The 14,542-nt window shown below is 53.2% G+C and overlaps 1 protein-coding gene across 5 annotated transcripts in view; it reads left to right on the forward strand.

The window, feature by feature from the left end:
- The first annotated feature begins 236 nt into the window (after positions 1–236).
- MAEA (macrophage erythroblast attacher, E3 ubiquitin ligase) overlaps positions 237–14,542 on the forward strand; it is a 51,070-nt gene continuing 36,764 nt past the window's right edge. For 2 of the 5 annotated variants that reach the window (XM_063663462.1, XM_054484491.2), the window contains exon 1: positions 237–399. In XM_063663462.1, the coding sequence (XP_063519532.1) occupies positions 331–399 (69 nt within the window). In that variant the 5' untranslated portion in view covers positions 237–330. The remainder of the gene's footprint in view (positions 400–14,542) is intronic. The other 3 variants (XM_054484493.1, XM_063663463.1, XM_063663465.1) reach the window with 3 other exon arrangements.

The following is a 14,542-nucleotide window of genomic DNA, read 5'->3' on the forward strand; positions in this document are numbered from 1 at the left end:
GGCCCCAGCTCCACCCGCCCGGGCCACAGCCCGCGCCCCATCGGCCCCCCCCGGGCGGGGAGCATCCCCAGCCCCGGCTTCTGCGGCCTGAACCCGGTAGCGAATTCAAGGAGGAAACCGCCAGCTGGGGCTATCGTTGATTGGCTGAACGAGAGGAAACCCGGCAGTCATTGGTTCGCGCCTTCTTCCGCCTCCGGCCGACTGGGCGGATACGATTGGTGCAGGCGCATCGGCCCGCCCCCACCCCGCTCCGGCCGGCGCGCGGCGTCATTTCCCGGCGTGCAGCGCGCTCGCGCGTCCCCCGCCCGCTAATGTTTTGGCCGCTTCAAGATGGCGGTGCAGGAGTCGGCGGCTCAGTTGTCCATGACCCTGAAGGTCCAGGAGTACCCGACCCTCAAGGTGGGCGCCTGCGCCGCGCAGGCCGAGGGCAGCGAAGGCGTCTCCAGCCAGTGCCCTCGGGCCGCGAGGGGCCGCCCCAGGAGGGCCAGCGGCGAGGGCGGCGGGAGCTGGGCGCGGCCTCGCGGGGCCGTGCGAGCTTCTCAGGGGCGCCTGGTCCGCGCCGGGCAGGTGTGGCGGGGGCGGCGGCATTGGCCCTGCCAGGCGCCCGACTGTGGCCCCTCTGCTTGAAGAGCTGCGTGAGCTGAGTCAGCGACGACTCTGGCAGCGCGAAGGGTGGCGAATTTGGGGCTGGGGTGGAAGCCGGAGTTTGCGGGGCGTGGGGTCTCTGGCGCCCAGGCAGATGAAGTGCGCGGCGTGCCGGGCCAGTGCCCGGCCGCCCTCCCGGGAGCCCAGGGCTGGGAGGTGCCGGGTGCGCCGGTCGCTAGTTAGGAACTGTAGGGAGAAACCTCACGGCTTGATGGCACCCAGCGACCTTTTTGATGGGCGTCACCAAACCTGAAATACAGCTCTTGTCGTCCGGCTGCCGGTTGCGTGACCTTGGGTGGTCACCTAGCCACGTCGCACTTCTTAGAATGAAATTTGTGCTCCTAGTAGAAGGAGCCGATACTTGTACTTTACCTAGTTAGTAGAGGATTTGATATGAAGCACCTGGAAGGAATTCTTTAAAAGATCAAGGTCATAGCTTTTCTAGAGCTGCGGCTGAGCATTGTGGTTCTGTGTTGCCTTCCTGGAGAGCTGCGTAGCTTCTCTCCCCTCCCAGAGCGCCCTGGTGTTCCCGTCCGTCTCAGGACGGACGGTGTGGCGACAGGTGTGGAGGATGCAGTATGGCCAGGTTGCTGTGCGTTCCCCCAGCCCCAGGGCAGTTCAGCAAAGGGCTGAAGAGCACAGGCTGTGAGCCATCCTGCTGGGGTGTGAATCAGGCTCCTCTGTATTCATCCTTACTGGGAGACATCAGGGCCCACTTGATGACTGTTTATTCTTGTCAGATTTAAGCAATGGTAGCGCCTGTGTCACCTCAGGGTGAAATGAGTGACCAGGTATTGTTTCAAGCAGTGCCTGGCATTCATTAAAAGGTCCCTGCTACAGTTAGCGCTGCTGAAGTCAGGCTGTACCCTGGTGTAGCTGGTCTTCATAGGAAAGCAGAAGCAAGCTTCTCTTCCTCTTCATTAACTAGCGGTTTATTTCATATTTTTAAAAAGAAACGGGGTTTCACTGTTGCCTAGGGTGGTTTTGGATTCCAGGACTCAAGCGATCCTCCTGCCTTTTGACCTCCCAAAGCGATGGGCTGACAGGTGTGAGCCACGCGCCCGGCCCACTAATGGTTTCGCAGTGGGGTTTCATGGTGCTTGTGTGTCCAGCACTTCATTTGATGAAGGAAGGGAGGGCAATGTTGCTGACATTACCAAAGGTCTAGCCTCTTGCTAGATCCTTCCAAGATGTAGGTGGTTGGTTTTTAATACTCAGTGACATTGGTGGATCTCTGTTGGTTTAGAGATGGAGACCCTGCAGCTGAGAGAGGTCTATACAAGGACATTGTGGTGACATTAGTAGGGAGCGCTAACCACTGACCACTTTGTCTCACGCAGTGCACCTCCAGGCCTGTCATTTCAGCTAACACACAAGAAGGCTTGAAGATCAGAACCGTGGTGGTTTGTCACTTCTGGTACAGGCTGGTGAATGTGGGAAACACTAGATAGGAAAGGTTTCCAGAAATCCTTTCATTGTGTATTGAAGGAACTAGGAAGGGAGATGGAAGTTCTCCGGAAAGGATTCTTCTTCAGGTCTTCTGCTGTTTTGTAATTGTGAATGTAATTTGCATTCCGGAGTGATTGCATAGCTTCTGATTAAAATAGTCATGCAGATAGTCATACAGGTAAAGAAATACTATAGTGTCATAATTCCTCTGTTGACACTTGTGTCACTACTGAGTTAAAACTTTTTTTCGTAGAAGTTTTCAGGAGTGATTCCTAGTGGATAATGGAGGTGTTTTGCTGGGAAACTAGGGATCCTTGATTTAGAAGCATTTATTGGTATAGAATTAAACAGAACATGCTGAGCTCACAGCTCAAGAGCTACACTCTTCAGTTTCTAGGAGGGGCCAGTGCGGATGTCAGAGAAGGGACCGAGGGCTGCAGGACTGGGGTTGTGGAAGGTGGGGGGTGGATGTCCTGCTTCTCTAGTCTGAGAGCACGTCCTCCTGCAGGGTGGTAGCAGCTGGCATGCTCTGGACTGGATCTTCACCTGGTAAGAGTTAAACTGCTTTCCTGCCAAGTGAGTCCTCCGCAGACTCACAGGGGATTCCTTCCTCTTCAGAGGGCTTGGTAGCCCTAGGTGGGTTTCAGCAGTAACACCTGGGATGTCTGCTTCATCATAGCGTCAGGGTGGCTGGTGGGGCTCTTGAGTGCCTGGCAGGTACTTATTTTTCTATTTTCCTGGTGAAGTGGGAAGAGAATGGAACAGACGTGAATTGCTGCAGCCAACACGCACTGACCTTGGGCACCTCTGTCGTCACGAGCTTCTATTTTCACCAAAGGGGTGGACCAGCCTGTGAACATTTGGGCTGGATGAGCCTTTGTCGGGGGTGGGGGCTGTGCAGTATAGGATGTTTAGCACCATCCCTGGTGTCTGCCCGCAGTATGCCAAGAGCATGCCCCCAAAATGTCTCCAGACATTGCTAGATGTGCCCTAGGGGCAGGCACACACCCATGAGAATTGCTGGGCTGGATCCTGGTTTAAGGGACTTGTTTCTTCCTCTTACCAAACGGAGGTGTGGCCCATGAGAACTCAGCCTTGCGTCCTGGCTGTGGCTGTGTCTTTTTGCTGTCAAATGCTGTGGACGCCGTCTGGTGTAGGGTGGTGGGTAATGCCTTGTGGGGGAGGGGAAAGATGCATAACTCACCATCTTTTTTTTTTTCTTCTTTTTTCCTTTTTGAGACGGAGTCTCGCTCTGTTGCCCAGGCTGGAGCGCAGTGGCACAATCTCAGCTCACTGCAATCTCTGCCTCCCAGATTCAAGCAATTCTCCTACCTCAGCCTCCCGAGTAGCTGAGATTACAGGCACCCACCACCATGCCCAGCTAATTTTTTGTATTTTTTAGTAGAGACGTGGTTTCTCCATGTTGTCCAGCTGGTCTTGAACTCCTGACTCAGGAATTCACCATCTTTCAATTCAACATGCATAGTTCACCATCTTGAATTGGAAGCCCTTGTTTTCATTATTTTTTAAAAGGTTTTTTTTGTTTTTTTTTTCCTGATTATAAAAGTAATTTGATGAGTTGGATGCAGTGGTGTGCCCCTGTAGTCCCAGCTAATTGGGAGGCTGAGGTGAGAGGATCACTTGAGCCAGGAGATCCAGGCTGTGGTGAACCGAGATTGCGCCACTGCCCTCCAGCCTGGGCGACAGAGTGAGACCCTGTCTCAAATAATAAATAAATAAAAGTAATTTGTTTTTTCTTCAAGTTAACCTGCTGCACAGAGATAACTTCATTAACATTTTGGTGTATTTACTCCTACTATTTCCCTTCAGATAGCTGAAGAAAAATAATAGTTTAGAGAATTTCACATGGGTGTCTGCATGGCCCAGGGTAGGAAGCGGCGTTCATCACCTGGAGACCCTGGTCTGGACCTGGCTTCTCTCTGTGAACCCCACCTGGGCCCACCTCTCCTCTCGTGGAGCCCCAGCAAGGGTTCCCAGCTCCAGTGAGTCCTCTCACACCCAAGGTGGTGATGCTGTCCTCTCCTCAGAGGACAGGCTGAGAAACACCGGGCTTGTGGTTGCATTCTCAGGTGTCTGAATTCTCTACAGGAAGATTTGCATGTTCTGCCTTTGGTTTGAGGACAGTCTGGTTGCCCAGGCATGGCCCTGATGCCTCACAGCCTGGGTTTGTGCCTGTGGTAGGGAGTTTGGATGCCAGCTGTGTGCTGAAGTTGTAACTGCTCCTGCACCTTTTGCAGTTTTCTTAACTCCATCTTGGCTGGATTTGGGAGGATCATGTGTTCTCGAGTGTGAGAAACACAGGCAACCACGAAGCATTTGACTTAATGACACACACATTGGGTTGGACCCTGGTGATGCTGTGTCTGAGGAGTCTTAGGCCGGGTCTCCACCTCTTCTGTGGCCAGCTTTTTCGATGTACTTTATCTGCAGTAACGTCACACAGCCCTCCAGAATCCTCCCAGTCTCTAGAGCACAGTGGAAATTCCTTCTGCCCAGAAGAGCCATGGTCTGCCGTTTGTGGCTCCCAGCTCCACTCCCCTCGCCTCTCCCACCGTTCACTGGTGGTTTGGTCCTGGGCTGGCTTCCGCGGCCTCGGTGCTGGCACAGGTCTTCCCTCCCGGGCCTGGTCCTTTCCAGCTGGATGGGCAAGGCTGAGACGAGGATGTAGACTTGAATTCACTGCTAGCTGGGGGTTGGTTTTGTTTTTGTTTTTTTAGGTATTTTTTTTTAACACAATTCAAGTCAAGAAAGGGCTTTTTAATGCCTGATTCACCGTAATGGCTGGGCTAGGTTGGAGGCAGTACTGACGTGAGGCCTGGAGCGGCCCTGGGACCTAAGCAAGGCACCGCCACCGGGCTGCAGAGCAGGGCTGCAGGTGCACTTAGCTTCTCCTATGCCCTCCTCCGCAGTAGCGGTCTGAGAGCCTCCATCGGCCAGGTACGGTCAGGCCCTGCACAGTCAGGTCCTGGGCTAGCATGATGGGGAGACAAGTGAGGCCCCTGTCTACACTCCGGCGGGAGGGAGGCGTCAGCACAAGCACACACAGACATCTCAGATCCTTTAAAGACACTGATGAGGTTGAGGTGAATGTTGGACAGTGGCAGGGGGCAGGGGCGGGGCCGGGGGCGGGGGTGGGGATGAGCTTCCTCCAGTGAATGCGATATTGTGAGCTGGTTGGCGGAGCTAAGTTTTGGGGTGAGGCTCTGTGGACCGTGTTGAAGTCCTGGCCGGCTCTCACCCCAGTAGGCACACAGTACCATTGGGGTGATGTGGCTGGGGGTGTCCCAGAGCTGTGCAGGGAGGGTCTCACAGTGAGACTGAGTGCTGGGCAGTGACTTGGTCTGTGGGTACAGGGGTCAGCAGAATGGGAAGCAAGCCCAAGGAGACACATTGGCACCAGAATGAAGACAAGGCCGGCCGGTGCCTGTAGCATGTGACTGCCCCGTCTGCAGAGAGGCCGTGCTGCGAGCCCCACCCTCTGGGGGCTTCAGGCCGAGTGGGGATGTCTGGGTGCTGACTTAGGCATCTCAAAGCACACTTCCTGCCGGGGTAACTGCTGATGATTTTTAGGTCTGTTATTTCAGAATCGTTATAGCTAGGGGCCATTATTTTGAAAACCTGAACAAAAGAATTATTCACTGTGTTAATACTACATTTAGTGACTGTTGAGCTGAATGTGGCCAAGCAGAAGAAAGCACCTGCTGTGCTGATGGCCGGCTGTGGACCCGGACCGGGACCCTGAGTGCTGCCCCACTCGAGGGAGGGGCCCAGAGCAGTCTCCTTCTTCTCCTCCCAGGCGAGCCTTTCATACCTGTCCTTCTCTCAGACTTTCCCTCCTACTTCATGCTCACCCATGCCTGTCACACAGACCCTGCCTGACCTGCACCTGCTCCCACACCTGTGGTGGATGAGCCCCATCACCTGCACCTGTACCCCCCTCACCCACTCCTATACCCCCCTCACCCGCGCCTGTGCCCCCCTCACCCGCTCCTGTACCCCCCTCACCCGCTCCTATACCCCCTCACCCGCACCTGTACCCCCCTCACCCACTCCTATACCCCCCTCACCCGCTCCTATACCCCCCTCACCCACGCCTGTACCCCCCTCACCCGCGCCTGTGCCCCCCTCACCCGCGCCTGTGCCCCCTCACCCGCGCCTGTGCCCCCTCACCCGTGCCTGTGCCCCCCCCACCCGCGCCTGTGCCCCCCTCACCCGCGCCTGTGCCCCCCCTCACCCGCGCCTGTGCCCCCCTCACCCGCGCCTGTGCCCCCTCACCCGCGCCTGTGCCCCCTCACCCGCGCCTGTGCCCCCCCTCACCCGCGCCTGTGCCCCCTCACCCGCGCCTGTGCCCCCTCACCCGTGCCTGTGCCCCCTCACCCGTGCCTGTGCCCCCCTCACCCGTGCCTGTGCCCCCCTCACCCGTGCCTGTGCCCCCCTCACCCGCGCCTGTGCCCCCCCTCACCCGCGCCTGTGCCCCCCCTCACCCGCGCCTGTGCCCCCCCTCACCCGCGCCTGTGCCCCCCCACCTGCGCCTGTGCCCCCTCACCTGCGCTGTGCCCTTTGCCTCGTGGCTGCTCTGCACTTGGTTCTCCCTCTCCTATTGGTCGGTTTTCCCATTGGCTGTGCAGCTCCCTGGTGTGCACATGGCTTTGAGTCTTCCTCTCGTGAACTAAACCCCTTCCTTGCCCCTCGTCCTCCAGCTACTACTCCCTGTCTCTGCCCCTTCATGTCTCTCTTCCTGTTTTACCTAAATCAGGTTTTCGCCCCCCAGCACTCCACCCAAATGTTCCTCTTGAGGACAGGATGATGCTCCTGAAGTGATCAGTTCACAGCGAACCCCACTGCCTCGAGACGCTCCCGTCAGTCGGCTCCTGTGACACCATCCTCTGGGCTCTCCCCACCCCTCGCTGCATGTCCTCACTTGCCTACGCTGTCTTCTCTAGTCTTGGAGGCTTTTTGTTTTATGTCACCAGCCAGCCCTCCAGAGGTTGTGTGGCTTCACAGATGGTCTCCAAGCTCCTGTCCCCACACTGCTGCCCTCCCCAGGCCTCTCCCTGAGGCCGTCCCGTGTAGTCGCCTCCCGGAGCTCTCTCCGCATGTCTGGGAGGCAGTTCAAAGACACGATACCAGGCGCGCAACCAAATGCCGCATCTCGGCCTTGGAGCCCCAGACGAGCCCCAGACCTGCCTTACTAAGCCACTCTTCCCAAGTCAGTTGACAGCGATGTCCCCCGGCACTTGTTCAGTGACAGCCGAGAACTCGGAGGTTTTCTCGATTTCTGTTTCTCACGTTTATCCTTGAGTCCACGATGGCTGCTGGGGCTGTGGCCTTCGCAGCCAGGAGGAGGGTAAGGGGGAGTCAGCGCCGCCCTGCGTGGCCAGCTCCCTGCATGGGGCCTTAGTGGAGATCCTCCCAAGTGTTTACACTTCAGCTCATTACCCAGAGCATGGGGCTGGCCATTTCTAGCTTTGAAAGAGCCTGAAAAGGTACGTGTGTGTGTGTGTGTGTGTGTGTGTGTGTGTGTACATATATATAGAGAGAGAGCACGTGCCTGAGTGTGTGTGTGTGTGTGTACATATATGTATATATATAGAGAGAGAGAGCACGTGCCTGAGTGTGGGCTCATTGCTGCCCTAAATAAAATTGGGATGTGGTTCCTTTCGCCCTTTGTCCCTTGCCTGCCTGGTTTCCTTTGCAGCACTCATCACAGTCTGACGCGGTTGCCTGCATCTCTCTGTGCTTTGGTTGGGCGTCTTCTTTAGAGCGTCTGCTCTGCGAGGGCAGAGGCCGTCCTTTGTTGTTGTTCACGTCACACCCATGAGTGCCTGGCACAGGAGTCAGTCAATGGCTGTTGGCCGAACCAATTTCTCCCCCGTCTGTCTGGGAAATTCCTAAACTTCGCATCTCACTTTTGTCCACTTGCCACATTCCAGAGTATGTCTTGGTCTCATGGCCTGTGCCCTCATCTGGGTGTGGTCAGCCTCTTGCATTTCCTTTCTGCCTCGCCTCCACCCCTCGCGATGTAGCCCCAGCCCCTGCCCTTCTCTCCTTCCCATTGTTCTAGAACATTCCAGCATGGAAACCCCGCTGTGCAAGGCCCCTGCACTGGCCACAGAAGCCGCACCTAACTGCTGAGGAACCCGGTTGCTGCCTGGAGTGGGTGCCGAGTACTGCCTGGCAGCATGGCCATGCTTCTTGAGGCATTTTAGCACCCTGTACCCCAGGTACTGTTCCATATGCCCCCTGTCCTCCATGAGCCCCCCATGCCTGCCCCATCCTTGTGTTCTGCTCGTGGCTTGGCCCTGTCTGTCCCCTGCCTTCTTGCGCTCACTGTCTCCTTCTTGTTACTGGAGATATGTCATTTGTGCCCCACCCAAGGCCAGCCTTTGTTCATGCACCAGACCCCCTGCCCCATCCCTGTGACCTGAAGAGGCACGCGCCATCTTCTGGTTATCCACGAAGAGGCACACGCACCGTCTTCTGGTTATCCACGAAGAGGCACATGCGCCGTCTTCTGGTTATCCACGAAGAGGCACACGCGCCGTCTTCTGGTTAACTGTGGGCGGGACCCACAGGTCCCCTCTGTCTGAGCCGGCCCTGCCTTGGGGTCTCTGGAATTGCTTCTCATCTGGTTTTGCCCCCATCACAGTGCTATAGCCAGGGCACCAGGTAACCCCAAGACACTGCTGAGACCCATGATGGATTCTTGCTGCCCATCTCGACCTCTCACAGGGCTGGAACACAGCTCACCCCCTCGGGCTCTTAGAGCGCCATCCTCGCGTTTTCCCTGGGCTCAGTCCTTGGCCCTGGGTGTTGCTGTGAGCACCGCTGCTTTGGTGCTCTCACAGGGTTTAGTGGACTCATAGGACCCTCTGTGTATACTGATGACTCCCAGGCAGGTATCTTCCCAACCCCAGAGCCCTGTGTCCAGTAGCCTGTAAAACATACCCACTTGGCAAGGCCCTTTGGCATTAAAATTATTATTATTTTTAGAGATGGGATCTCACTCTGGCACCCAGGCTGGAGTGCAGTGGCATGATCACAGCTCACTGCAGCCTTGACCTCCTGGGCTCAGGCAGTCTTCCTGCCTCAGCTTCCAGGGTAACTGGGACCACGGGTGCCTGCCTGCGTGCCTGGCTAATTTTTTTATTTGTAGAGATAGGTTCTCGCTCCATTATCTAGGCTGGTCTCCATCTCTTGTGCTCAAGCAATCCTCCCTCCTGGGCCTCCAAAAGTGTTGGAATAACAGATGTGAGCCACCATGCCCAGCTCCTTGGCATATTTAGATCTGAGCTTTTCATCTTAACACCTGCTGCCCAAACCAATTCTACCAGTCTCCCTTCTCTTTGGGAAGGGCAGCCCCTCCGTCTCCCTTGGTCAGGCCGGAACCTTCAGGTTGGCCTTGATGCCTCTGTTGTCACAGCTCATGCCCAGCCTGTCTGCCCCTCCACCCTGGCGTCAGGACATGCCCAGGCCCAGCTGCTGCTGCTCTTCCCTCCTCTGCCCCTGTGTCTCAAGTCGCATCTCTCTCCGAAATATTGAATAGCCTTCTGGCTGCTCCTGCTCTGCCCGTGCTCACCCCAGCTGCCCCAGCGCCAGATCCTGTCATCTTTTTGTTCTAGGAGTTTCCTGTCCTGGGGATGAAGGCCAGGGTCGTTACAGTGGCTCCCAGGCCCTTTGCCCTGTAGGGTGCTGGGCCAGTGGCCTTTCTGCCGCCGTTCAGCCAGGCCAGCATGCCGAGCCCAGGGCTTTATTGACACCCTCCTCTGTCTGGAGCGCTCCTTCCACAGATGTCCATGGTCCCATGTCCTCACCTTCAATCTTTGCCGATGTCCGTGGTCCCATGTCCCTACCTCCTTCAATCTTTGCCGAACTGTCACCTTGTGAAGCTTGTCTGACTCCACTGTTGAAACTGCAGCCCCAGCATCTCCTACTTTTGTCCTTTTCCCTCGTGAGTCGTGACCGCTGTCTCACATAACGTATTTTGCTTGTTTCTGACCAGTGGGATTATAAGCTCTTTTGAAGGATAGAGAAGAAATAAATTCTCCAATTAACAAATGAACAAAATAATATTAAATATTATTTTGGCAATTCTGTCTAAAGCAGTAAGAATTGGAGTAGAAGTAAATGTAACCATTGAGAAAGTCAGCACAATAACGGGGCATATAGTAAGTGCACGAAACCCAGTCGCCATTCTCTATACCACCATCAGCCAGTTAGAACACATCCCATTCACCATAACCCAAAGCAGCAGAGACAGACGATCCAACAGCGTCCTTAGCAGGCAGCTGATTGCCACGGAGCCGTTTCAGGAAAGGCCCGAAGGAAGATTGGCACTAGCAGAGGATGCCACGTTTCTGCATGAAAACCATAATGATATCATATTGTTCTTTTTGTGTTTGATAAAATATTTCTTATTTATAATGTAAGGGACACCAAGGCTGGGCCCTGCCACACACCACAGCCAGGTATGTAACTGCCAAAGTTGTGACCTTGTGGCAGAACAGCTGGCTCCCTTTGAAATATTTTATGGAAAGGTGAGAGAGGAAGCTCTGCTAACGTTGTGATTATGAACTGACATTCCTGCCCGCTTGCAGTCTCTGTTGTTTGGTCAGGGAGTGACCCGGGGATGAGGGCACTGGACCGCGTGGGGCACGGCCCCGGCTCTTCCGTGCTGCTGGCTTCCGAGGCTGGGGCTGCGTGGCGTGCGTGTGTGCCGCTGCCGCAGGTCGCATACCCTTTCCAAGACGGACCAGTGGCTTAAAAAGGTTCCTGCAAGGAAGTGGCTGGCTAAGGCTGGGCCTAACTGGGCGTGCACACAACAGGGAGCGCAGAGCTCAGGGCCCACAGGGCTCTTCCCACCGTGAGCTTTGTAGGGCGCAACATCAGTCTGGTCTCATCCCCTCAGAAGTTGACTGGAAGTGTCATTTTTTCAAGAAGCCTCTTAGGGGATTCAAAGCATTTTTGTCCTTGGTGAGCCTCCCTCAGGGTATGTGCTGTGCTTGGGGAGATTAGCTCAGGATGGCAGGAAGCCACCGTGATTATGTGCCCCGCACCAGAACATGGGACTGGCCCCTCCAGGACAGAGAGGGATGTAAACTGCCACCCAGGGCTTAATCCAGCACTTCTGGCCCTGTGATGAGCTTCGTGATCAATATTTAGAAACCTCTTCTGGTTAATTGCAAAAGACAAAGAGCCTCATGCCATTGGGGAAATTCTTCCTGTGTTGGTGAAAACATGATGATGACACACTGAAATGCGTTTCTTTTTGTCAGCAAATTCTGTCAGAGAAGCACGGCAAACGCTGGAGACGGTTTGAGGAAGCGCATCCTGAAGCTGATGGCATAGTGTGGGGGCAACGGGCGGGCAGGTGCACATGTTTCACGCATGTCTCCACTCACGCTGCTTGCCACAATCTGTTTCAGTGACGAAATCAGGGAGGGTTACTTCTGTGAGTCACCGAAGGGGAAGATGTACTGGAGGAAATGTAATTTAACATTCGCTAAGTAGACAAATCCTGTGATCATAAAAAGCTGTAATGCAACACATTACTTAGGAAAAATTGGGGAGATGTGATAAATGAAAGTTTAATTCTTTGGTATAACCAGATAAGATAGAACCAGAATTTAAAAGCAAATAGCAAGCCAGGCACAGTGGCTCATGCCTGTAATCCCAGCACTTTGGGAGGCTTAGGCAGGAGGATCACTTGAGCCAGAAGCTCAAGGCTGCAGTGAGCTATGATTGTGTCCCTGCGCTCCAGCCTGAGCAGCAGAGTGAGACCCTGTATGAATGAATGAATAAGTAAGTGAATAAGTAAATAAAAATAAATAAGCACTGGACAAGGGACACAGACAAAATGTGTAGAAGGAAAAATGTGTTAGGTTGAATCATATACAGTTGTTATTTTTGTAAGTTAACAGTGATGACCGAATAGACCTATAACAGGTGAAGTTACTACAAAAAACCTCACAAAGAAAAGCCCGAGACCAGATGGTTTCACTGATGAATTCTGTTAAACATTTAAAGAAGAATTTATACCAACTCTTCCTAAAAACAGTTAAGGAGGGAGTACATCCCACCTCCTTCTATGAGGCCAGTATAACTTTCATATAACCTTGAACCAGACAAAGACATCACAAGAAAACCATAGACCATTGTTCCAGATGAAAGAAGATAGATGCCAAAATATTCAACAAAATCTTAGAAAACTGAATCTGGTAACATATAGAAAGGATTATGTGTCAGGACTAAGTAGGATTTCCCCCAGAAATGCAAGGTTCGTTCAACGTGTGAAAATCAATGTCATGTATCATATTAATAGAATGAAGGACAACAACCACATAATCATCTCAATAGATGCAACAAAAGTACTTTACACTGTGAGAAATCAGTGTTTGCTGTTTAAGTTGCCCAGTCTGTGATACTTTTGTTACAGCAGCCTGAGCTGACTAAGACAGCTGCTCAGAACAGGGAGAAAATCTTTGCCAGTCATATATCTGTTAAGGGTTTAGTATTCAGAATAGGTTAGGAACTCTTCTAGTTCATTAACACAAAGGTAAAAGAAAACTTTTTTTTTTTTGAGTTGGAGTCTCACTCTGTCGCCTAGGCTGGAGTGCAGTGCAGTGGTGCCATCTCGGCTCACTGCAAGCTCCGCTTCCCGGGTTCATGCCATTCTTCTGCTTCAGCCTCCCGAGTAGCTGGGACTACAGGCACCCGCCACCATGCCCGGCTGATTTTTTTGTATTTTTAGTAGAGACGGGGTTTCACTGTGTTAGCCAGGATGGTCTCGATCTCCTGACCTTGTAATCCTCCTGCCTCAGCCTCCCAAAGTGCTGGGATTACAGGCATGAGCCACCGCACCCGGCCAAGAAAACATTTTTTAAATGAGCACACAATTTTAGCAAACTTCTGCAAAGATATACAAATGGCCACTAAGCACATCATTAATCCTTAGGGAATACAAACTGAAACCACAGTGAGGTGCTGCTTCCTACCCCACCAGAAGGGCTGTAGCAAAAACAATGGCGAGTTGTTGGGTGTGAATGTGGGGAATTGAAATCCTCATAAGCAGCCACCTCGGAAAACAACCTGGCCGTTCTTCAGGTGACACACGGAGTTACCATAGGACCTGGCAGTTCCCCTCCTCAGCTTATCCCCAAGAGCAGTAGAAACTCTTAAGAATGTCATCCTTGGGCCGGGTGCGGTGGCTGACGCCTGTAATCCCAGCACTTTGGGAGGCTGGGGCGGGTGGATCATGAGGTCAGGAGATTGAGATCATCCTGGCCAACATGGTAAAACCCCTTCTCTATTAAAAATACACACACACACACACACACACACACACAAAATTAGCCGGTCATGGTGGCGTGCACCTGTAGCCCCAGCTACTTGGGAGGCTGAGGCAGGAGGATTACTTAAACCGGGGAGGCAGAGGTTACAGTGAGCTGAGATCGCACTACTGCACTCCAGCCTGGGTGACAGTGAGACTCTGTCTCAAAAAAAAAAGAATGTCATGTCCTTCTCGATAGCAGCCAGAGGTCCATCACTTGTGAATTCCTAAACAAATAGGTATACGAATATCATGGAAGACCATTCAGCCATGAAGAGGAATGGAGCATCGCTATATGCCACATCACAAGTGAACCTGGTAAACATGCTAAGTGAGAAAAGTCAGATATAAAAGTCCGTATCACGTGTGATTCTATTTATATGGAATTGGTTGGTGGTTGATTGCCTGGGTCTGAGGGGACTATAGTGGGTTCCTTTTTTGGAGTGATGAAAATCTTCTAGAAGTAGAGTGGTTTGTACAACCTTGTGCTTATTCTAAAAACTACTAAATTGTACATATTAAAAGGGTGAATTTTACGGCCTGTGAATTATATCAGTAAAAATCGGTAAAATTAAAAATGACATTGGGATTTTTTTATGATTCAGCTTAATAGACAACTGAAGAGCATACTTGCACAGTGCCGGCAGGGCAGGGGGGTCCGGCAGGGCAGGGTGGGGGTCTGGCAGGGCAGGGGGGTCCGGCAGGGCAGGGGGGTCGGGCAGGGTGGGGGTCCGGCAGGGCAGGGGCGTCCGTGGTGTGTAGCTCTGCACACAGGAGTCGGGAGTTTTTAGTCCAGGTCCATAGAAGTAGAATACGTGGGTTGAAGGGTGAGGCCCAGGTTCTGTAGCTCCTGTCAAACCCCACGCACCCTCCTCCCCGTCAGTAGCGTGGCTCCAGTTTCTTCACCTCACTGGTGTGTTTTCTGTGAGGCCCATGTGGCTGTCGAGCACTTGAGATGTTGCTGGTCCAAATCGTCGTGTGCTCTCAGTGTAAAATATGCCCTGGCTTTCAAAGATTTAGTACAAAGAGGGTAAAGAATGTAAAATATCTAATGATTATTTATTGTTTGTTTATTTTGTATTTTTTTTTGTAGAGACG

This window comes from Pongo pygmaeus, chromosome 3 (assembly GCF_028885625.2).
Source record: "Pongo pygmaeus isolate AG05252 chromosome 3, NHGRI_mPonPyg2-v2.0_pri, whole genome shotgun sequence".
Lineage (NCBI taxonomy): Eukaryota > Metazoa > Chordata > Mammalia > Primates > Hominidae > Pongo > Pongo pygmaeus.